A 24,373-nucleotide genomic window follows, 5' to 3' on the forward strand; every position below is an offset into this window, starting at 1 on the left:
TCTCCTACTGTATTTCCTTATTTACCCCCTTTCTCCTCTATTCCTCTTTTTCTCTCCCCGGTGCCCCTTTATTTCTCCCATTTTATTTTCCCCTCGCTTCTCTCGCTTCAGCACCGCATTTTTCTCCTCACCTCACTTATCTTCCCCTATTTTTCCAAACTCACTCCCTCCTCTTTTTTCTGATCCCCATCTGGCACCATCGGTGATCTCTGTCTTACTCTTTTAAGAGATGTGGTGATTGGATGTTCACGGGCACTAGGGTGTCGTCGTAAAACTGCCGCCAGGGCGGTTCTTGGCTCTGAAGGGAAGGAGACCCTGGAGTTGAGGAAAGGTGAAAGGGCAGATGTGTGGAGAACAAGGCGGGCTGGTGCCCTGGGTCGTACCCCAGCTCTGTGAAATTAGGGATGTGATGAGCGGGCAAGCGGTAGACCCAGGGTGTCTCAGGACTTGGAGACTTGGAACACTTTAGATGTATAGGATTCGATAATTATTGGTTCCTGAAAAAGATTCAAAATACTCAGGATGTTCGGTTTTCGCATAAAACTCAAATGGATTTCAGTTTGTCAGTACTCCCCACCCCACCCTTCGGTTCGTTTCATTCACAAGCCCATGGCCCTTGCAATAGAGCAGTGTATACCGCCATCTTGTGTCTAAGACATGAACGTGCCCTGGGTGGATCACAGAGTGAGATCTTTGGGAGACACCAGAGGTGCCTCCTAGTGGAACCCACGCTGCATTGGTTGTGAGAGTAGGAAGCAAGATGAGGCAGATCCTTTACACTAAGAGGGTGCCTAGCCAAGCTGTGTGCCTGGACACCAGTCAGGGCAGAGGCACCCTCTTTCTAGTTGAGCTCCACTTGCCTGAGTCGCTGTCTATTGGGCTTCCATAGATCTGAAGTTTCCTCCAGATACCACAAGCATCAGCCCTGTGATTAGGAGGAAAAGGCAACCAACAGACACCTGTTCCTAAGGCTCTGGGGGTCTTACATGGGGCCTGGCAATTTTCAGAAATGGAGGGAAGGCTGTACTCTCTCTGCTGTAGGGGCCAGAAAACCAAAACCAAGCTGTATCCCGGGCTCCTGACAGGATCCCAAGATGAGAGATGAGAGAGGTGCTTGGAGGTCATTGACAAGACCAGCAGAGCTGAGAATGTGGTTCCTGTATTCGCACAGACTGCTGAGAATTCCGTTTGTTCTCTCAAAACGCAATCCTTCAGAGGGGCTAATTTCCCCTTTTCTTCTTCGTTGTTGTTTTTGTTTTTTTAATGTTCTTGGGTAAAAGCCAGAGGAGGTAATAGAATATGAAATTTCATGCGCATTGTGTAGACTTATAGCCTACTGAATTGTTTTTTAATTACAGTGTTTATGATTTTCCCTCTTGTTTATAATTATTTTATGTTAAATGTTATAATAAAATATATTAGTTCCATAAATGTTTATTTGAATTGTATTTTGAGAACTACTGGGGCCTTTTGCTTCTTTGCTTGCCTGAGTCCTCTTATCTTTGTGCGTAACCTTGGGATGAGGCCCCGGTGGAAGTATTTCCTTCTTGGCATTTGGCACCATTAAACTCAAGATTTTGTCCCCTTGACATTTCCCTTGTTGTAGTCCTTGCTCTCAAGCAGTATTGTTAATAATTCAGCACAGCGTTGCATACTATATCCAGGCTGATCAAGAGCAAATATAACTTAGATATAGAACAATTTAGATAGTTCAGAGATAGAGTTCAGAAACGTGCTGTGTGTTTGCATACAAGTCCGGCTTGTATTGGCATATAGCATACCTCTGTGTGAAGGCTGACTGGGCAGGACCTCCCTGGCTCTTCTCTGTGAAGCCTTGCTTTGCTCGCATATATTGGGTTGGATGGAGAGACTCCAAGCAGCAAACCATTCTTGTATAAACCCAGCCAGCAGAGGGGGCCTCACTTCCAGACAGAGCTGGTGGATTTCTGGGTGGAGCAGAAAGGGAATATACCAGGCACCTCCTTCTCAGATGGAGTCATTCAACAGTCACGTACTCGGCACCTGCCCTGTGCCAGGTACTGTGTTAGTGGGAATCAGAGGGAAATAAGACACAGCCCAAGCCCCCAAGGAACTCAGGGCCTAGCTGGTAAACAGATATGTAAAGAGACAAAAACAGTACAAATGGGAATTCAGGATGGAGGCCTTGTGTGTGTGGCGGGGAGCAGTGCTGTGGGAGTGTGGAAGAGGGGTCGGCTATGGAAGGACGGAAGGGCAATCTAGGTGGAGAGAGTAGAGAACAGAGGCCTAGAGGTAAGAACAGTGTGTATGCTGGCGGCCGGGTGCGGGTTGCGAAGCAGGTCAGCGATACTGGAGAATAAGATGCGAGAGATGGAACAGTGAGAGTCGAGGCTGGAAAGGGATTTGAGAGCCAGGTTTTGGGGGAACTCGTGTGAAACATTAAGGAAATCCTCCCACTTCACAAGTTTGCAGTGCTTTTAGCAATTATTAAGAAAAAGAATAGATATTTATTGAGCCCCTGCTATGTGCCGGGCACTTTACATATATTATGTCATTTAATTCTCACAACAACCTTACGAAGTAGGTATGATTCCAGTGATGCTATCTGCTTGGGAACATTAAAGAAACTCTCAGGTCACATAAGTAGTAAGTAGTGGCGTTTGGATTTGAGCCCACGGCTTTCTGATTTCAAAGCTTGTGCCTTTAACCATTAGGTGGTTTTTTTAATGATGAGTTTATCAAACATTTGCAAAGCTTAACATCTGTTTTAGGAAGATTGCATACTCAAAGAAAAAGTGCAATCAATGATTTACTGACTAATATATTTAAAGACATTTATTTGTACTCTGGAGAGCCAAGAAAGAAATTGAGGTATCTGGTATAATGATTAATATTATAATAGTTGATTTTTGATTACCTACCATGTGCCAAGTGCTTTACATGGCATCATCCAATTTAATTATCACAACAATATTGTGAGTTAGATATTACCATCATCCCCACTGAAAAGACAAGGAGGGGCTGGCCCAGTGGCGCAGCAGTTAAGTGTGCACGTCCCGCTTCGGCGGCCTGGGGTTCGCCAGTTCGGATCCCGGGTGCGGACATGGCATCACTTGGCAAAAGCCATGCTGTGGTAGGCGTCCCCCATATAAAGCAGAGGAGGATGGGCACGGATCTTAGCTCAGCGCCAGTCTTCCACAGCAAAAAGAGGAGGATTGGAGGCAGATGTTAGCTCAGGGCTAATCTTCCTCCAACAAAAAGAAAAAAGAAGAGGAAACTGAGGAACAGAGAGGTTAGATAGCATAGCTAGAGGATAGGTATCTGCCCTCTAAGTACTTACAATCTAGTTAGCTTCAAGTTAAGGCACACAACAGTGATTTTTAGGCAAGCCCATTTCCCTACTGTCGATATTCAATTTTGTTAACCTTTCTTAAGTGGGGAAAGCAGATTATCTTTCCTGAAACTTTTCACAATCGTTCATCACAGATTTGTAGACTGTTATAGCTGGTAAGGGTTAAAACCTTCTAGATCAGGCGTTCTCAACCTTTTTTGTGCCGAAGACCCCTTTGACAGTATAGTGAGCCTATCAACCCGTTCTCAAAACAATGTCTTTAGATATATAAAATAAAATACATAGGATTATGAAGGAAATAAATTATATTGAAATATAGTTATCAAAATATTAAAAGTAGAAAATTATGATATAGTTATGTAAGTGCTTGTTATTAATGTAGTAAATAACAAGATCTAAATGCAGTTCTGATAACCACGGTAACTTCAAACTAATGACGAGTGTAAAAATATTTAAAGAGGCCTGTAATAACAGTAATGTGACATAAAACTGTTTGAGATTTCTACCGGTGACAAAGTCACAGGTACTGCTAATAGTACCGTGTTCTGTTCTCTGCATTTGTAATTGAAGGAAATCTAAATTTCAGCTGGAGGTTGGTGAAAATAAAGATGTAACATTTTTCCATTGAAGTTTTCATCTTCTGAATTTTTCAGAATCCTTGTTCTAGGCCAGCCACCTTATAATGTTAATAATAGCTAACATGAAGGAACCTTTACTATATGCAAGGCACTATGCTATGACTTTACAACCATTTTCCATTTATCCCTCATAGCAAGCCCATGAGGTAGGCTTGTTTTACAGCTCTCAGAAAGATGCAATTAATTTTCCAAGGTTACACAGCTGGCAAGTGGAAGAGAATGACAGAAATTTATTGTCTCACACTTCTGGAGGCTAGAAGGTGTCAGCAGGGTTGGTTTCTACTGAGGCCACTCTCCTTTCCTTGTAGATGGCTGTCTTCCCCTGTGTCCTCACACGGTCTTCCCTCTGTATGTGTCTGTGTCCAAATGTCTTCCTCTTATAAGGACATCAGACAATGGGATATTATTCAATGTTAAAGAGAAATGAGATGGCAAGCCTTGAAAAGCGATGGAGGAACCTTCGATGTATATTAATAGGTGAAAGTAGCCAATCATATTGGATTAGGGCTCACCATAATGACTTCGTTTTAACTTAATTACCTCTTTAAAAATCACATTTCCAGATATAGTCACATTCTGAGGTACTGGAGGTAGGACTTCAACGTATGGATTTTGCAGGGGAACATGATATAGCCCATAACAGATCCCAACCACAAGGATTCCGATTGAGTAGGTCTGGGGTGGGGACGAGGGATCTATAATTTTAAGAGGTCCCTGGGTGATTCTTATAGACAATCACATTTAGGAGCTATTATGTTCTCAATCATGAACTTTTTTTAGCACAGTACTTGGACATGGAAGATGCTCAATAAATATTTGTTGATGGGTTGACCAAGGAGAAATAAAATATGGAGATGTTTATATGTAAATAAGATATGGGGAAATTTTAAAGTGTCCTTAGGGATCATCATGTAGAAAGTAGACAGATAGAGGTCTCAAATAGTATAGACACCTCTGTTTGAGGATAGGGAGCTGGACCAGATGATCTCAATGGCCATCCATTCTTACTTTCAGTTTTTTATATGCAAAAATAACAAGGCGCAAATTTATATGCACGTATTAAGGGAAAATTATGAACTGATTTGAATGGGATAGAGTTAATAAGAAAACAAAAGCAAGATCCTATATATGTAGGATATTTGAGTCTTTGTGATTGTGAATGTATTTCTATATGGAGCTTTGCCTATGTGTGGATATTGTGTGTGTGTATGTGGGGACGATGTTTGAATATGGTTGTGTATGAGTGAGAGGGACTTGTATAGAAGAGTGCGTGAATGGGCACTTGTATCATGTTTATTCATCTCAGCTGAGGGCCACTTTACTCTTCCCTCTTAGAGCTCAATAGATGGTTACCACTATAATAATTTTAAAGATAGTAATACTAGCGGTAGTAGTATAAGCACCTGGTACTCAAGAATCTCTAGTTTTTCTAGATCTTCTTTAAATATTGATTTATTTTACTACAGTTTGGTTTTCCATCCTTCTATTACAACTGGGATTTACTCTATTCAGAATTGATGCATTTTTCTCTTGCTTAAATTAAAATATATCCTCTTGTGGAAGAATTCCAACTAAATTGTTGACAGCAGTTACCTCTAAGGAGGGTGCAGGATTAGGCACTTGGGGAAAGGAGTGAAGGAAAGGGACATTTTAGTTTTATCTCTTGCCAAAAAGTTAGTATGTTTTATTTATATAAATTAAAGATTTTTATTGTAAAAGTAACACAAGATTACTTTTTGAGGGGCCGGCCCTGTGGCCGAGTGGTTAAGTTCACCCGCTCGGCTTCAGCGGCCTAGAGTTTCACCAGTTTGGATCCTGGGAGCAGACGTAGCACTGCTCATCAAGCCATGCTGAGGCAATGACCCACATAGCAGAAGGACCTACAACTAGTATATACAACTGTGTACTGGGGGCGGGGGGGGGGCCTTTGGGGAGAAGAAAAGAAAAAGAGCAAGATTGGTAACAGATGTTAGCTCAGGGCCGATCTTAAAACAAATATATATTATTTTTTGAAATTGCTAGTACAGGATGTTATAAAGAAGCTTCAAAATTCACCCACAAATCTAACAACCAAGAGCAACTTTTATCTCAGCCTCTCTTTTTTAGAACTATTTCATGGAGGTTATATATTATTACATCCTCATATCTACAGTGTTTTCTTTTGGAGTTGATTGTCTGGTATTTGAGTGAGTATGTGTGTGTCATGAGATGAAAGTTGTGATAGAAGGAAGCATAGGGTGGTGATGGAAGGAATGCAGACTGAGTGTACCTAACCCAGATTGGAAGGGTCAAGGAAGGCTTCCTGGAAGAAGAGGTGGTGCCTGGACTGAGCTTTGAAGGATGAATTGGGAAGGCCAAACCCATTTTCTTGTGCCTACCAGGCATTCATCTAATGAAATAGTGGATATAAAACACTTAGTGCCTAGCACATAGTAAGAGCTCAATAAATGGTAGATATCATTACTATTACCTGACCCTTTCTAGCAGACTTGAATGACAACTTGTGTTTGCTTTAAGGAATCAATGAGATAATGCATGTAGAGTACTTAAGATAGTGCCTGGCACATAAAAAGTGCACAGTACATGGTGGTGGTTGACAGTGCCGGTGGTGGTGGTTTTATTTTTAGGTTCTACTGGACTGAGATGGAATCTGCTGTCTGTGATCTTCTGGGTTGTCTGATTCTACAGTTTGTTCTGTTACATTGTTTCAGATGTAATGTCTCTGATACCTAACCTCTTAATTTCAAGTTCATGTGCCCCATGTGCGGTAAGCCAAACACTGAGACATCAGTGCTTGGAGATTGAGAAAGTTTTATTCAAATTGGCCAAAATGAGAAGGTGGGAGCACAGGCTCTTTCAAATCCACCTTAACAAGAGCAGAAAGCAGGGAGGGCTTATGGAGCTAAGGGGCTTGGCGAGAGGAACTTCGGAGAAACAAAGGGGGCAATCTGACTTCTGGGCATCAACTGCTGCTGGGGGCTGGCGATCAGGTGATTGCAACCTCCCGAAGGCGTTTTCTTTCTTCTGCAAAACAGGCTCACAAATCCTCTTGAGCCCTGAGTCACCCCCAAGTTAAACAGGAAAACAGCAAATTGAACAAGGTTGAAAGGCAATCATGTTCTTATTGAATATCTACAGTAACCCTCAGGTACCCGACTTCATCTCCAAGCATGCTTTGGTTTGGAGCTATTCCTTATAACAACAGCTGGCCCAACCAACCACCACTACCACCATCACTGGCCACGTGGTGTGCTCAAGTTGTAGTCTCCAAAAGCACATAGAAAATACAGGAGCTGATGGTGAGAGAAGTGGAGCAGAACCTTGGCTGCCTCAGAAGATATTTTCTGTGTAGTCAAGGGGATAGTCTCTGGTTTTCTGATCAGCACAGTCCCTGTACTGCTAAGACAATATAGAAGACACCTATAGGAATATAGGAAGACACTTATATAGGAATATAGGAAGAACCTATAGGAGATTCTTCCTATAGGAAAACACCTATAGGAGAGACAATATAGGAAGACACCTGGTAGAAGTGAATCAAAAGCTTTCCCCATCTTTCTTGGGTACTTTCATTGTCTGCATCAGAGGGCAGAGTGTACGTGGGCCACAAGTATGTTCCTCAGTCCAACCCCATCTCCCCAGAAGAGCCAGCAGTAACTCCTTCCCCACTAGCAACAGGGAGTCACTTTCCCCCCCAGTTTCCCTTGCTAGTGCAGCTCTTAGTGTTTTTTCAGAGCTTCACGGAGATTTTAATGGGCATTTTTAAATGGTGAGTATCAGACATTGCTAGCTTGCTGCCTTATTAACCCAGAGTTCCCCCAGATATAATTGATCTTCTTGCTAAAGACCTCAGTGAGAAGGCACAAATGTCCGCTGCTTTTTCATGGTCTTTTGTTTCTAGCTTTCCATTCCTATCTATCCTGGGGACCCTGTCATCTCATCAGTCATCTCATATTACCCAATATAGGAGTCCTCTTCCTTTTTGTAAGGGAAAATTGTGTTGTACTTTCCTGAAGCTTTGATCTCCTGCAGAAAGAAGGAGGTTAAGGGCAGAGGGAAACTGACTGAACCCGGGGGCTACCTGCCAGGGAGTGAGGAGGATTGGGGGCCAGGGGCACTCTTCTTATCTTCTTCTCTGAGCTGTGAATCCAGGAAAATTGCAGAGAGCATGGTAGGTGGAGGGTAACCATCTTGTGGAGATAGCTTGTAAGGCCTTGGTATTGTTTGTAGATCCCTAGCTACTGATTAGGGGCCCCTGACCTAATAGAGTGGAAAAATGGTTTGTGTTGTTCTTGTGGCTGCTTTTTAATATCCTTCCTGAGGTGTATCTCCCTTCCTGTATTAGCTTTCTAAATCTTGATACTCTGCACTCAGCTTGATCTATTTGCCCTACTTTCCACTCTTTGGAGCGTTCTTATTTACCTTTCAGCCACTTCTGGAATTCTGGACTTGGTTTATCTAGCCCTTTGTCACCACTCCATATGTAGACACACAGGCAGCCTCCAACTTGTACACAGGCTGAGATCTCAAAGTTCATTCTGAAGTCAATTGTTTGGAAGGTTACATGCATTTTTTTGATAGGAGAAAAAAATTGTTTCCAGGCCAGCCCACAAAAGATTTTTTTTTTAGCTTTAATGTACTAGAACTGTAGGCCATTTGTAAAGAAAAAGTAGAAAATATTACCAATTCAGCAAAAACAGGAAGACAGTCCAATGGAATAAGAAATGCTTTAGCTTGACTGCTGGCTGGTGCTGGAATCAAGGAGGTTGAATTGGATGAGGTGAATGGGGCTTTCATGTGGCCCTTATGGCGACTTTCAGGGACTTTAGAAGTCTGCAGAGGGTCGTAACACTAGTTCTTTATAATTTCTAACCTCACTTCAAAATGAATGGCTTTCCATAATAATGACTATTATATACTGAGCACCTACTGTGTGCCCGGCTCTGTGCTAGGTAGTCTACATAGCTTCTCCTCATTTCATCCTCACAACAGCATTAATAGGTAAATACTATAATGACCTGTATTTTACAGATGAGGATACTGAGGGTCAGAAAGGTCAATGAGCTTGATGAAGCTTGCTCAGACAGTACAATTGGAAACCAAGTCAGTGGTTTCCCACTCCCCAAACCCATGACTTACTGTATGTTCTCAGCCCCCTTTTTCTTTTCCTTGTCTGGATATACCCTGAGCACCACTTCTAGGGCTATTAGCCGTGATTAGAGTTCTCCATTAGTTCACAAAGAAAACAAAGATGAGAGAAATCAAGAGAGGTGGAAGGAGGGAGAAAAGGAAGGAGGATGGGAGAAAGTTTTGCTATGCAAAAGTTCGACTAAGAAACCTGGTACAGTCGTGCATGGCTTAACAATAAGGATATGTTCTGAGAAATGCGTCGTTGGGTGCTTTAATGGTTGTGTGAACATCCTAGAGTGTACTTACACAAACCTAGATGGCATAGCCTGCCACACACCCAGGCTATATGGAATTAATCTTATGGGACCACTGTCATATATGCGGTCCATCATTGACCAAAACGTCGTTATGCAGTACATGGCTGTACCGCAGTGCTTCTCAAACTGCACTGTGCATACAAATAACCTGACGCTTGTTAAAATGCAGATTATTATTCAGCAGGTCTGGGGAGGGGCCTGAAATCCTGCATTCCTAACAAGCTCCCAGGTGATGTTGCTCCTGTTGGTCCACAGGTAAAACTTTTAATAGCAAGGCCTTATAGTGCTAATGATAAACAAACAAAAAAATGTGAGCATCATTAATACACCACTCCTAATTTAATTGGGATCAGCTTCTACACTACACAGTCACTTATTATTCTCCTTTCTCCTGTAGGCTGTCCCAGGCCATTGTCTCTGTTTTGGCTCTGCTTGTCTGTTTCAGCATACGCTCAATTATTCTTGTAAATACAGGTGTTAAAGACGTATGAGCATCTTCCACCACTTCGAGCTCTAAGCAGCCTCACTCAGGCATTAGCTTCTCTTGTACAAGCTAGATTCCTGACCATGGGGTTCCAGGCCTCAACAGCCACTCTCATCTCTTTCTCTACCACTAGAAACAGTCTTATAAAGGTAAGGCATATACCACTGCTGTCCCTGCTCTTTCTAATCTCCTTTCTCAGGGCTATTGCCTTCATCTGGAACAAGAAACAGCCTGGCTTTTTAAAGAATCTGAATCCTTATTTCTTCAGCAGAGTTTAAATAATACCAAGCATTAGTTTAAGGCAGCCATTGAAAAGGTTCTTTGCAGAGTCCTCCTGCCAATTCCAGAAGACCAGTAAAATTTGTTTCCTGGAAGCTTGTTTGCTCTGTCTTGCCACCTTCTCTTCTCCCTCCCTTAGGATTTTGATTGTGATCATTTTGTGCCATTCTTCAAGTTTTTCTTCTATTTTTAGATTCTCTGACTCATTCTTCCCCAATAGCAAGAGCCAGAGAGGGCCTTCTATCCTAGCCAAGTTCTACTTTTTTAAGTAGGAAATAGTCTCTCACAGTGTCTACAGATCAACTTGATCTGTGGCCCATAATGACTCGATTGCTTTTCCATCTTCTCTCTCTCTAACTGTGGCCTTTCTAACTCCCTTCATCTAGCCTCCACTTGAATACACTAGGTAGGTTCACATTTTATCATTGGATAAGTGAAAAACTGTGCTGAAAAAGACTTGCAATCTTCTCTTTGTAACTTCCATCCATTAATCTTACTTTTACCATATGGAGCAGAAATAACCCTTCAAATGTTTCATGATGGCTGTCATATCTTCCTTTAACCATCACTTTGCTATACTAAACATGTCCAATTCCTAATCAGTCCTCAGTGATTTCTTGACCTTATCTAGCATTATAGTTTGTAAATGTTGACTTTAAAATAAGGCACCTGGAAATGGACACATTGCTCCATGTGTTGTTTGACCAGCACTGAGTACGTTAGGACTGTTCCTTCCTGTGATGTTCTAATGCAATTTTATAATTGTGTTGGCTTAAAAAAGAGTAAGTCACCTCTTCACATTTATTGAGCAACTGCTTTGGGTTAGATACTTAACATCTACTAAACCACCTCTCCAAAGGTTCAGTGGTATAGGTTCTCTGTTCTCTCTTACCCCGTGGAGCCAGGAGATGATATAGCTACCCTCTTCCAATCTTTCCTACTGTTATCTACTCTCCTCCAGCTTTCTCACTTTTGAGGATCTCGGCACCTCACTTATAGTCTCGCCAATTCTGGCCACCATCCTGAGTGATTTTAATGTCCTTGTAAATGACCCATCTCCAAGCTTCATCCTTTCAATCATTTTTACCTCCACTCCACTTCACCAACCTATTCCCATGATCCACTTTATTCTCAGCAGATGACCTCACCTCTTATTCCATTATGCAAATCTAAGCCATCAGATGCTAACTTTCATTTTCCTGCCCTCACCCTGCCCTGCCGCATAGCCACATCCTAACATCCTTTCTTTTTGTCTTGCAGGAATAGATATAGGTTCTCCAGTACAAAGCTAATCCATCTACTTACGCTTTGGAGTCCATTCTCTCCACCTTCTTGGGGCCTTCCTTCATTGGTTAATCCCTCACTCATCCATTTCTTCAATCATTCTTTCTCTTTTCACCGGCTGCTTCACATCAGCATTTAGATATGCTCAACTTTCTCCCATTAAAAAAAAGAGACAAATAAAACCTTCCTTAGACTCTATCCCCAACTGGTGCTCACCCTATTTCTTTCCTTCTGTTGTCATGGAAGCTTTTCAGAATAGTTTACACTCACTGTCTCCATTTCCTCAGCTCCCATTGAAAACTCAGCCCTGACCCTCCCTCCAGTCTGCCTTTTCTGACCCCAGAATACCCCTGTCACTGCTCTTCTTAAGGAAAGCAGTGACATCCTGATTGCCAAATATAACGAACAGTTTGTGTTTTACTGGACCTCTCTCTGCTGCATTTAATAATTGATGACTCTCGCTCCACTTCTGTCCTCATGCCTCTCTTGAAAGTGCCTACTCCTAGGCTGTGGTGACGCTGCTTCTCTCCTGACTCTCCTCATTCCTCTCTGGTTACTGCTTTGTGGCCTCTTCCTCTGCCACCCCTTAAATGCTCGTCTTTCCCAGGATTTTTCTTATTCTCTACCTTTCCCTTGGATCATCTCATCTATCTCCGTGCTTTTGTCTGTTGTTGTGTAGACTCCCTCATCTAGATCTGTAACCCCAGACCTCTCCTATGAGCTCCAAAGCTGAATACTCAATTGCAACTAAATACGTGGGACATGGTATATCCCACAGGTACCTCAAAACCAATCTCAGTATGTCACAAATTCATCTTCCTTACTCGCATCTACTCCTCCTCCTCTATCCACCCCACTACCATCATTTTGATGACTTAGACCTCTATCTGCACAGCTGTCCAGGCCTGAAACTTGGGAGTCTTCCTAGACTTTTCATTCAACCAGTCACCAAGACTTGTTAAGTCTCTTCTAAGTATCTATCTGTTATGTCTTTTCTTTATGTTATTACAGCATATAGTCCAGGCTCTCCATCACCTCTTTTTTTAACTACTTAAATAGCTTATCAACTGCCTCTTGGCCTACTCCTCTTTAATCTGTTCTCCACATTGGTGCTAGAATGAGTTTTCTGTAATGCAAATCAGATCACATCACTCCTCTGCTTCAAGCCCTATCATGGCTTCCCTCTCCTTACTGGTTGAGTCTAAGCTGCTCCACATGCCTTACAAGGCCTTTCACAGCCTGGCCCTGCTTACCCTTCCAGTCTCCATTCCTATAATCCTCTCCTATAATATCAAACTGAACACCCCATCCTGCCTCTATGCCTTTGTACACACTGTTCTCTCTGTCTAGAATGACCTCTTGCCTTCCAGCCAAACCTTTCTTCAGCTTTCAAAATTGGACTTGGAGTATGTCTGGATAAATACACAAGAAACTAGTGACAGTAATTTGCCTCTGCAGGGAACTGGGTGGCTGGGGCACAGGGGTAAGAGGCAGACTTACTTTGGCCATCCTTTCGTACTTAAATCTGAATAGATTATTCAAAAAATAAATACGATGTGATCACTTTTTTAAAAGACTCATGGATCATGTCCCCTATAAAGTTGTCTCCCCTTTCCTCTCCTTCTGTAGTTTTCCCTCCCTTCTCTGTGCTATCTCTGGGCCTAGTATGTGCTCCTGTAAGTAGAATAATCACATTGTGGTGTAATTTATCTTTTAAGCTGAATATCTCCTCAGATTGTGAGCTCCTTGAGGGCAGGAGCTACATCTCATTATTAGTTATTTCCCCAGAATCTAGCACAGTGCTCCATAAATGTTGATGGAATGAATGAAGAAATGAATGAAGTATGGGATGCCCCAATTATAAAACAAGGTTCCCAAGCATATGCTCTTTCCAGATCTCCCTCACTCTGTCCTTCGCTATGTGTTGAATCTAAAAGTAATACTTTACATTTATTCCTAACTATGATCCATCACCTTTTCACTGTGGGTTCAGCATCATCCAAGGCTGCCTAGATTCTTTCAAAGTCCTGCCTACCTTTGTGTCATCAGCAGATTTGATATGTATTTATATGTCCTATTCTGAGTCCCTGGATCACAGAACTGGAATAATTTATTTAATACCTACTGCTTATTGAACACCTACAGTGTGTTAAGCACTGTGCCAGGTGCTTTTACATATGACATTGTCACTGCATTTGCTTCAAGGTAGATATTTTGATCCCCAGTTTATAGATAAGGACATTGAAATCAATATGGTTAAGTACTTTGCCCAGGGTCACATTGCGAGTAAGTGGTGAAGCTGAGATTTGAACTGAGGTTTTTTGATTATAACACTACACTGATTAAAAGGGGCCTCTCCACTGCTTGACTACCAGGCAAGGGGTTTTCCAAATTTGGCCTGAACTCCTCGGTGCCTAGTGCTTATCGTGACCCAAGGCAGCCCATTCCATCTTTGGGCTGCTCTGATCATTTTGAAAGCTCTTGTTTGTAGTAACACAAAATTGTAAATGAGCCCAAACAAGACGAAGCCAAGAACAGAGTCTTTCTGTTCAGTGCGAGAACTTCCCTTCTAGTCTGACACCAAACCATTCATTTGTTCAACTAGTTACAGACTCATCTCAACAAACAGCTGGAGCATCTAGCCTATATTTTGCCGTCTCATCTACAGGGAAATTATAGGAAACTTTGTCCAATGCCTGGATGAAATGAAATCCTCTATAGCTATCACATTCTCTGATCTGCCAATCTACTAACAAAATAAAAAAAAAAAAAAGGAAATGAAGTCTTGGAGGGAAATTTGTTTTTTAACCAGGCAATTTGTCAATGACTCAAAATAATGAGTTTCCAGTGGCAGACTTTCAGGCATCATTGACAGGCTGTCAGGAACACGATTTTTGGGCAGTGGGCTTCTTACTGCTCTTCAAATGGCATCTAAATAGGCAGTCCCCCATTTTCTTTTCTTTTTTTTTTTTTGAGTTGTATAACACTGTCATTTGCACCTGGTTTTATTTAGGCTTTCATTTCAATTTTCTATGCTTTTATTTTTCTTTGACTGTGTTCTGCCATCGCACATATTTTCTCTGTCTGGTTCATTCCCTACATTTCTACATCCTCCTCCCACATACACACACACACATACCTCTTTCTTGTCCTTTGAGAGTCAGTGCCTACAGCCCCTCCTCTGGAAGTCTTCTCTAATGTCCCCAGTCCGGGTAACTGCTTCTCCTCCTGTGTGATGTAATAGAAAGTGCATGCGGTGCCCACCTTGAAGTAGATCCCCAGTAAGTGTCAGTTTCCTTCTCCCTTTCCCCCATGTATATCTCTAAAGAAGTATTAATAATACATCTTATATTTTCTTGTTTACTTGTCTGGCTTCATCACTCAATTCTGAACTCATGCATTCGTTCGTTCAACAGATGTTTATTGCTTGTCTACTGTGTGTGCAAGTCATTGTTCATGTTAGGTGCTGAGGATATAAGGATTTCTGGAAATCATACTTTCACTGTGCCTTTTTCAGTATTGTATTCACAGCACCTAGCATAGTGCTAGACAAGTAAAGAGTGTTCATTAAATGTTCATTAAGAAAATGCATTTTCTCAGCAGAGTTTCTCCAAGCGTAGTCCTTGGACCACTTGCGTCTGGACCACTAAGAGATGTAGGTTAAATGTTAAATGTCACTTCCTGAATCTCATGCTAGATCTACTGAATCTCTTCAGGGTGGGCTGCAAGAATCTGCATTTCAATGTAGTTCTGCAGGTATTTCTTTCACACTAATTTGGGAACCATTGCAAAATAAGAGAGAGAGGGAGGGAAGTAATGCCTGTCTTTGAAAAGTGTAGCTAAAATCAATTGAACCATTTTTAATGCCTCTGACTGCTGTAGGAAATTTTAGTAAAGGAGGAAAAGAGCATTAGTTAAAATTCTCTGGGAAGGCTTTTTAAACAGACTTGGAATATTCGAGTAATTAAATAAAAGTCCTTCTAAAGTCTAAAATGACAAGTGAAATTATTGCTAATAAAATCAAATCTTAATTTAGGTCAAATTTATGATGCCAGAGACTTTTCAGTTTTATAGAGCTACTTGTATACTTGGTAATATATATAGGGACTCTTTGTTTAACCTAACAATACGTTATATTGATTCCCATATTATAGACTTGAATTGCAAATTCATTACTTTAAATTATGAGCGAGTATGTCTCAACCGTATTTGTGCTTTGATCGAATTATATATGCAATTTATCTGATGCCTAGCCCTTGATCAGGAATGATAGTATTGCTTGCTCCCTGAAGATTTGATCCATTTTACTGTTTTATGCCATACTTTCTAAGAGCATAGTGTTATTAAACGTGTTCTTTGGTAATCAATTAGGCATGTAAGAGCTGCGTTAAGCAAACACAGTGTAACTTCCCTTTCAGGAAGACTTACAAAGCTGGATTTTATGACCACGTTCTTTGTTCTTGGGGCCTGGACTTTTCCATTTTGGGTTTACCTTGACGTGATCCTCATGGTCAAGAGCTGAGATATCTATGCCTCTGGGCACAAACCTCTTAAATATCCACAGTTTTTTATTTCTGTTTCCCCCCTGGTAACTTTGCTTTTTTTTTTTTTTAATTTAATTTACAGTTTGTTGGTAGTGTCACTGCTGCCGAGCTGGATCGCGAACTGCTGCCCTCACGGCGCCCGCTGGGCACCGTGTCCAATGACCTGAGAATTCTGTGCAGCAGCTCCTCCCAGGAGCTGAGCGAGCATGGGGACCAGCAGTTTGGTGGCGGCAACGAAGAGCATGAAAGATTACTGAAGGAAAGCTCGACACTGTATGTGGGAAATCTATCTTTTTATACAACTGAAGAGCATGTACTTGAACTCTTCAGTAGATGCGGTGATGTCAAGAATGTATTTATGGGCCTGGGTAAAGTCAAGAAAGCGGCATGTAATTTCTGTTTTGTAGAATACCATAAGAGAGCTGATGCCGAAAATGCCTTGTGGTTCCTAAATGGGACCCGCCTAGATGACCGTATCATCCGCGTAGATTGGGATATAGGCTTTAGAGAGCGCAGACGGTATGGCCGGTATGGCCGTGGCCGATTTCGAGGCCAGGTAAGAGAGGGGCTTCGTTTTGACTTTGATGCTGGTAGAGGAGGCTTTGGAAAGCAGACTCAGGCCCGTGACAGGAGAGGAATCCACTAGTGAAAAACCTGCCGCTCTAGCCGCTCAAAAAGCCTATTAAAGAACAACACCAGGTCAGCAAATAGCCTATTTCATAACAAGTTCAAATTACTTTATTTGCTGAGCAGAAACTCTTTCAATGTATTTTTCTCTCTGAAACATTATTAAATGGCACAAATAAAAACATTCTTTCGTTCTTGTCTTAATTTTGAAACTGAATGTCAGATTACCAATTTGACCATCAAGTGGTCCAAAGTGAAGTGTCTTCAGGAATAAATTAGGTATGTAAGGTCTGAATCAGTCAACGCACAACTTCCCTTTCAGGAAGACTTCAGCTGGATTTTATGATCATGTTCCCAGGTTGCAAAGTGATCATTTTCTGGAGCTTGCATAAAATAAAGTCGAATAACTGGAAATTTAAAAAAATTATCGAAGGAATACAAGCACGTTATTTTAAAACATAAAAAAAAAATCCAGAAGAGTTTATAATGAAAGCAAAAATCCTCCTGCCCCACCGCTTCCTACCCTAGGCCTCTTCCCTGGGCAATAACTTTTAATTTTTTAAGCAGTTTTTTTCTTGTTTCTTTCCTGATGGTTTCCTCCATATTTCTAAATAACATGGCTGCTTATACTATTTATTTTCATTTTAAACACCGTCTATTGACTTCTTGCTTTCATAGGTAAGGATGTAGTTCACTTTCAGCCCCATTTGCACTTCTCTCTCGCCTCTCAATTTAGTTTACAACACTTTACTTATTTTTTCTATCGTTACATAACATAGGTTAGGTTATGCCGAGTAAAAAACAACCCAAAAAGCTTTAGTGGCTTAAAATCACTAAAATCTGTTCCTCATACTACATTTCTATTGCCGATGGCCTGGAGGCTCTGCTCCATGCCGTGATCATCCTCCTTCTGGGGCCCAGAAGGCATAGCCACTGTCATTAGTGTAAATCAGTTATGGTAATTGCCTCCCTCTTGCTGGTCATTGGTCTAGGAATCCAGGCTTAAGCCAACCAGAGGTTGACAATCCCATGATGATAGTTATTAATAAGTTCAGGGATGGGCAATGACCAATGGGGACCCCAGTAAGACTAGACTTTTAGTTTATGTTTGAAAGAGAAGTTGTCTCTCTCCTTCCCACTGGATGTGAATAAGGATGTATATAGCTATTGCTACAAACGGCTTTCTTACAACCACAGGAGAAACCAGTCCTAGGATGAATTGGACATTTTAGATGGTAGAGGGAGGGACCAAAGAAACTGTGTCCTTCATTAAATTATTCAGCTGCCAAATCAACTGAGCTTGCAGCACACACTATGTCTGGATGTCCTATCATGTGAAATTACATATTATTTTAACAAGTAAGCCAGCTTGTTAACATGCAGCTGAAAGAACTCTGATACCAAATACTTTTTCTTAATTTCATTCTTGTGTAAAGGATTTAAATTGCTCCCTCATGAAACCAAGCATACATCTCCAGGGTTCCTGACCTTTCATCTGGAAAGTTAGATAGAATCACCATCTTAGTCCTGCCTCCTTCACCCTGTGACGTGAGATCGTTCACTTTGGTCAGTAACATTCTTTCCTGAGTAGGGGAGGAAAGGGAATGTCAGCTTTTATGGAGTGGCTATTATGTACCTGGTGCTTTGCTAAAGGCTGTAAAACACAATCTCATTTACACTTAACAACAGCTCTGTGCCCATTGCATAGGTGAGGAAACTGAGGATCAGAGAGGTAAAGTCGCCAACTGGTAAGTGGCAGAGCTGGAGTTCAAACCAAGGGAGTGTATGTTAAAGCTGGGGCCCTTAATTATGGTACTCTATTGTCTCTCTCCCTTACCTTCACTCAGACCACAAAGTCCAAACCTCTCTTTGAGGTTCCTTTTTCTCAGGAAATTATCCCACTGACTGAAGTGTATCTGCGCCTCTCTCCCCCAAGCAAGCTTCTCAAATGTGTTCTCCTAGCTGTCCTGACATCCAGGATCATTTAGGCTCCACATCTAATGTCATCCAGCCATATTTATCTTTACTCTCTGGGAGAAACAGGAGCATCTGACATGCGTTTCTGACCAGTTTAGCTTGCTCTGCATATAACAATGGAGTTTACTAACTTTCTAACGTCTCCTCTTTGCAACTTTCCTAAAATAGAAAAAAGAGATCTTTTCAAAGTCATGGGATTACAATTTTGTTTTCATCACAGGATGTTTCTGGAGGAGTGCCTTGGCATATCTCTCAACCACTCCTGTGGCTGCCCACTTGGACTGCTCCCAAGGATGTCTTTTCCTAGGCTCAGAAAAAGCATTTAACAATGTCTTGTGAAGCATACTTTTGGTTAAGTAAAGGATCTTTCATACTACATGGCTAGAAGACTCTTCCACTAGTTCTTACACGTTCTTCAAAATCATGCTGAATATATCAATAGAATAAAGGATAAAAATCACGTGATCATCTCAATAGACACAGAAAAAGCGTTTGAAAAAATCCAATACCCTTTTCATAATCAAAGTGCTTAACAAACTAGGAATAGAACCGAACTTCCTCACACTGACAAAGGGCAACCATGAAAACTCCACAGCTAACATCACACTCAATGGCAAAAGATTGAAAACTTTTCTTCTAAGATCAGGAGCAAGACACCTTCATTCACTGTTGTACTGGAGGTTTTCAGCTAGGACAATTAGGCAAGAAAATGAAATAAAAGATACGCAGATTGGAGAAGAATAAGTAAAAATATCTTTATTTGCAGGTGGCATGATCTTGTTCAAAAAAATCCTAAGGAAGCAAAATCAATATACAAATATCAAGTGCACTTCTATGAGCTAGCAATAAGAAATCCAAAATGAAATTAAGAAAGCAACTCCACTTACAATAGCATCAAAAAGAATAAAACACTTAGGAAAAAATATTACAAATGAAGTGCCAAATTTATGCTCTGAAAACTATAAAACATTGTTGAAAAATTAAAGGAGACAAATAAATGGAAAGATATCCAGTGTTCATGGATTGGAAGACTTATTAATACAGTAGTCCCCCCTTATCCTTGGGGATATGTTCCAAGACCCTCCAGTGGATGCCTGAAACTGCGGATAGTCCTGAGCCCTATATGTACTATGTTTTTCCATACGTACATACCTATGATAAAGTTTAACTTATAAATTAGGCACAGTAAGAGATTAACAACAAGGAACAATAATGAAACAGAATAATTATAACAATATACTGTAGTAAAAGTTACCATAGATGTTAGCAACCTCAGAATACGATTTTTTTTCTTTCTGTATTAGATCAAGAACTTTCACCTTTTAACTTAAAGGAAGCACTTTACAAATTCTTTTTGGCATATCCAAATTGCCAGCATCACTACACTACTCTTGCACTTTGGGGGCATTATTAAGTAAAACAACGGTTACTTGAACGCAAGCGCTGCAATACTGTGACAGTATACAAGCATTACAATACCGTGACAGTCGATCTTATAACCAAGATGGCTTGAGTGACTAAGGGTGGGTAGCATATACAATGCGGATACATAAGACAAGGGGATGATAGGCTGGCCCCGTGGCCAAGTGGTTGAGTTCGTGCTCTCCGCTGCGTGGCCCAGTGTTTCGTCGGTTTGAATCTTGGGCACGGTCATGGCACCACTCATCAAGCCATACTGAGGTGGCATGCCACATACCACAACTAGAAGGACCCACAACTAAGAATGTACAACTATGTACTGCGGGGCTTTGAGGAGAAAAAGGACAAAAATAAAATCTTAAAAAAAAAAAAAGACAAGGGGATGATTCACATTCCAGGCAGGACAGAGACGGATGGCCAAAAGATGTCATCACGCTACTCAGAATGGTGGTGCACCATTTAAATCTTATGAATTGTTTTTTTCTGAAATTTTCCATTTAATATCTTTGGATCACAGGTAACTGAAACCATGGAAAGTGAAACCACAGATAAGGGGGGACTATTGTATTATTAAGAGGGCAATACCCTCCAAATTGATCTATAGATTCAATACAATGCCTATCAAAATCCAAGCTGGCTTTTTTTGGTAGAAATTAATAAGCCGATCCAAAAATTCATATGGAAATGTAATAGAATAGCCAAAATAGCCTTGAAAGAGAAGAACAAAGTTGGAAGACTCACATTTCCTGTTTTCAAAATTTAGTACAAATCTATAGTAAATAAGACAATGTTATATTGGCATTAGGATAGACATACAGATAAATGGAACAGAACTGAGAGTCCGGAAGTAAACCCTCACATTTATAATCAAATTATTTTTGACCAAGTTACCAAGACAGTTCAGTGGGGAAAGAATAGCCTTTAAGCAAATTGTGCTGGGACAACTGGATATCCACAGGCAAAAGAATGAAGTCGGACCCATACCCCACACCATATACAAAAATTAACTCAAAATGTATCAAAAACCTAAAGATAAGAGCTAAAACTATAAAACTCTGAGAAGACAACATAGACATAAACCTCGGGTTGGGCAATGGTTTCTTAGATATGACACCAAAAGCACAAACAACCATAGAAAAAATAGATAACTCGAATATCATCAAAATTAAAAACTTTTGTGCTTCAAAGGACATCATCAAGAAAGTAGAAAGATAATCCAAAGAATGAGAGAAACATTTTCCAAATCATATATCTGTTAAGTGACTCATATCTAGAATATATAAAGAATTCTTACAATACAACAATAAAAAGACAGCCCAATTTAAAAATGGGCAAAGGAGCTGAATAGATATTCTTCCAAACAAGAAATACACATAGTCAATAAGCACATGAAAAGATGCTGAGCATCATTAGCCATCAGGGAAATGCAAATCAAAATCACAATGAGATACTGCTTCACAAACACTAGGATGGCTATTACCAAAAAGTCAGATAGTAACAAGCATTGCTGAGGGTGTAGAGAAATTGGAACCCTTATACATCGCTGATGAGCATATAAAGTGGTGCGGCTGCTTCGGAAGTAGGTTAGCAGTTCCTTGAAATGTTGAATACAGAGTAACCATATGACCTAGCAATTCTACTTCTAGGGATATACCCATGAGAAATGAAGACACATGTCCACACAAAAACTTGTACGTGAATGCTCATAACACAATAATTCATATAACCAAAAAGTGGAGACAACTGAAATGTCCATCTACTGAAGAACAGATAAAGAAAATGTGGTATATTCCTATAATGGGATATTATTTGGCTATAAAAAGGAATCAAGTACTGATACATGCTAAAACATGGATGAACTTTGAAAACATTATGCTAAAGGAAAGAAACCAGTCAAAGAAGACCACAGAGTGTGATTCCACTTATATGAAATGTTCACAGTAGGTAAATCCATAGAGACAGAAAGTAGAATAATAGTCGCCAGAATCCAGGGAGGTGGGGAGGAGCGATCACTAATGGGTATGAGGTTTCTTTTTGTGGTGGTGAAAATATTCTAAAATTGATTGTAGTGATGGTTGCACAAATCTGAATATACTAAAAGCTTTAAATGGATGAATTGTATGGTATGTGACATATTTCAATAAAGCCGTTAAAAAATCACTCTGAATAAAAAGCTTGTTGGAGGTGGGGAGAGACAAGGGGAGGCAGGCTATTTTATCTGTGTCTTTCCTGGTAATATGGAAGGCTTCCCTCAGTTAAAAATTTCTTACATAAGACTTGCCTTCACTACAACCCCACTTTCATCTCCAACCCATCTTCTTTCAATTTGTGTTCCTTGAGGGTTTGTCCACGTTGCTAGCACCACCAACACTTTTCTTTGTGGGGACCGGGGAATCTATATTTAGTCGGATACTTGGATTCTTTACTGTATTCTGTCCTAGAGGAGCAGTCTCTTTGTCCAGGCAAAGATAGGGCACTGACCAATTTCTGATCTCAATTCAGGGATCACTGGAATGGATATATAATGCTACGTTTAAATCACCTTCTCTCTGCCCTCTTTGAGCCTTTGGATTCCTTTTTGCATCCGGTCAGTGAATTTCCCATCTTCACAGATTATTCAGATCATAAAAAAATCCCCCTGGAACTTTAACTTGCTGTCCCCAGTGGGTGTGAATTGGGCACAAGGTATAAAATAATGAGCTGAAAATGGCCTTGCATCTCATCTCATAAGATCTTGTTTCTCATCTTATACGATTCTCCCAAAACTCCCTTAATGAGATAACCCCTGCTTTCCTATAATACAGCTCACTGCTTTATTGTACATGTTCATTTGCCGTTGGGCAGATAGGATCTATAGCGAACAGCGAACTCAAGGCTTACCAAGAAATCAGAGAAATTAAAAGGAGGGAAAACTAGTGAGTTAGAAATCCTTTAATATGCTCATAGTAGGTATCTAAGTATTTTGAAATAAAGTGATTTCTCTATGGTTTTTTTTTTGGTTTCACTATTTTTGAACTTGTATTCATTAAATAAATAATTATTGAGTGCCTACTATGTGCCAGCTACTCTGTAGATTCCGGGAATGTATTAACAAACAAAATGGACAAAAATTCCTGCCTTCAAGGTACTTGTATTCTAGAAGGAGGAGGCAGACAATAAATAAGATATATATTTGGATGGTGATAAGTTCTATAGTGTTAAAATAAAACAAGGATGAGATAGGGAATGTGCAGGGTGGAATTGCAATTTAATGTAGAGTGGTCAGGAAAGGCCTCACTGAGAAGGTGTTACTTGAGCAAAAAATTTTAAGAGGTAAAGGAGTGAGCCATTTGGATATCTGAGTGTGATAGATTGTATGACTGTAACAATTCCTCCTGTCCAGCATGCCCTTTTTTGTAATGTGACTTTGCTACTCTTCCTATCAAGAGGTAGAGTTTTCCCTCCTCCTCGAATCAGGGCTGGCCCTGAGACTTGCTTTGAATAATAGAATTGGACAGGAATGATTTGTAAACTGCCAAGGCTTAGGGCCCACTAAGAGGTCTTGCAACTTCTATTTCCACCCTCTTAGAACATGGCTGCTATACAGAAAAGGCCAAGTTCTCCTGCTGCAGAAGACGCCATGAGGAAGAGAATTATGGTGTCCCAATTGATGGCCAACACCAAGGCTCCAGTCATGTGAGCCATCTTGCATCCTCCAGACCCAATCAAGCGGCCCTATCAGACATCGTGTGGACCAGAGATGAGCCATCCCGCTGAACTCTGCCCAAAGAAGAGACAGAGAAAAAAAGTAAATAAACAGAATAATTATAAATTATAGTAAGTTCTACAAATGAAATAAACAAGAGGCTAAAAGGGAGAATAACATAGGGGTCCTACTTTAGGTGGACTGGGCAGGGAAGGCACCTCTAAGGAGCTGACATTTGAGTTCAGACTTAAATGATATAAATGAATGGCGGTAAGAGTGTACAAGGCAGAGGGAATAGCAAGTGTAAAGATCCTGACTTGAGAGCTTAGTGTGTTTCAAGCACTTAAGGAAGACCATGGAGGCTAAAACAAGGGAGATGAGGCTAGAGGGAGACAGAGACTATATCATACAAGGGCTAGCCAGCTGGTAAAGAATTTGTATTCTCTTCCTAGGTGCACCGAAGGGTTTTAAGCAGTGTAGTGACATGATTTTTCATTTTAAAGGGGTCATTTTGCTGCTGTGGGAGAATGGATTCAAGAGTGAAAGAACACAAGTGGAGAAGTCAGGTCATATTACAATCTTGGCTAGAGTTGAAAGTAGCCAGGTTAGAGTGATGACAATGAAGATGGAGAAGGGTGGCTAGCTTTAAGATATGTTG

The 24,373-nt window shown here is 40.8% G+C and overlaps 2 protein-coding genes and 1 long non-coding RNA gene across 3 annotated transcripts in view; 2 read left to right on the plus strand and 1 right to left on the minus strand.

Moving 5' to 3' along the window:
• TSC22D3 (TSC22 domain family member 3) overlaps positions 1-674 on the minus strand; it is a 60,528-nt gene extending 59,854 nt beyond the window's left edge. Inside the window, exon 1 of the mRNA XM_070256845.1 lies at positions 132-674. The gene's annotated coding sequence lies outside the window, so the exon portion shown is untranslated. The remainder of the gene's footprint in view (positions 1-131) is intronic.
• LOC138921734 (uncharacterized) overlaps positions 1-23,817 on the plus strand; it is a 52,904-nt gene extending 29,087 nt beyond the window's left edge. Inside the window, exon 3 of the long non-coding RNA XR_011434581.1 lies at positions 23,599-23,817. This is a non-coding gene — a long non-coding RNA (uncharacterized lncRNA). The remainder of the gene's footprint in view (positions 1-23,598) is intronic.
• LOC100630608 (nuclear cap-binding protein subunit 2) lies at positions 16,215-16,816 on the plus strand. The gene has a single exon (XM_067053879.2). It carries the CDS (start codon positions 16,366-16,368, stop codon positions 16,651-16,653), a length of 288 nt encoding a protein of 95 aa, XP_066909980.2. The 5' UTR covers positions 16,215-16,365; the 3' UTR covers positions 16,654-16,816.
• Positions 23,818-24,373: the final 556 nt, after the last annotated feature.

This window comes from Equus caballus, chromosome X (genome assembly GCF_041296265.1).
Source record: "Equus caballus isolate H_3958 breed thoroughbred chromosome X, TB-T2T, whole genome shotgun sequence".
Lineage (NCBI taxonomy): Eukaryota > Metazoa > Chordata > Mammalia > Perissodactyla > Equidae > Equus > Equus caballus.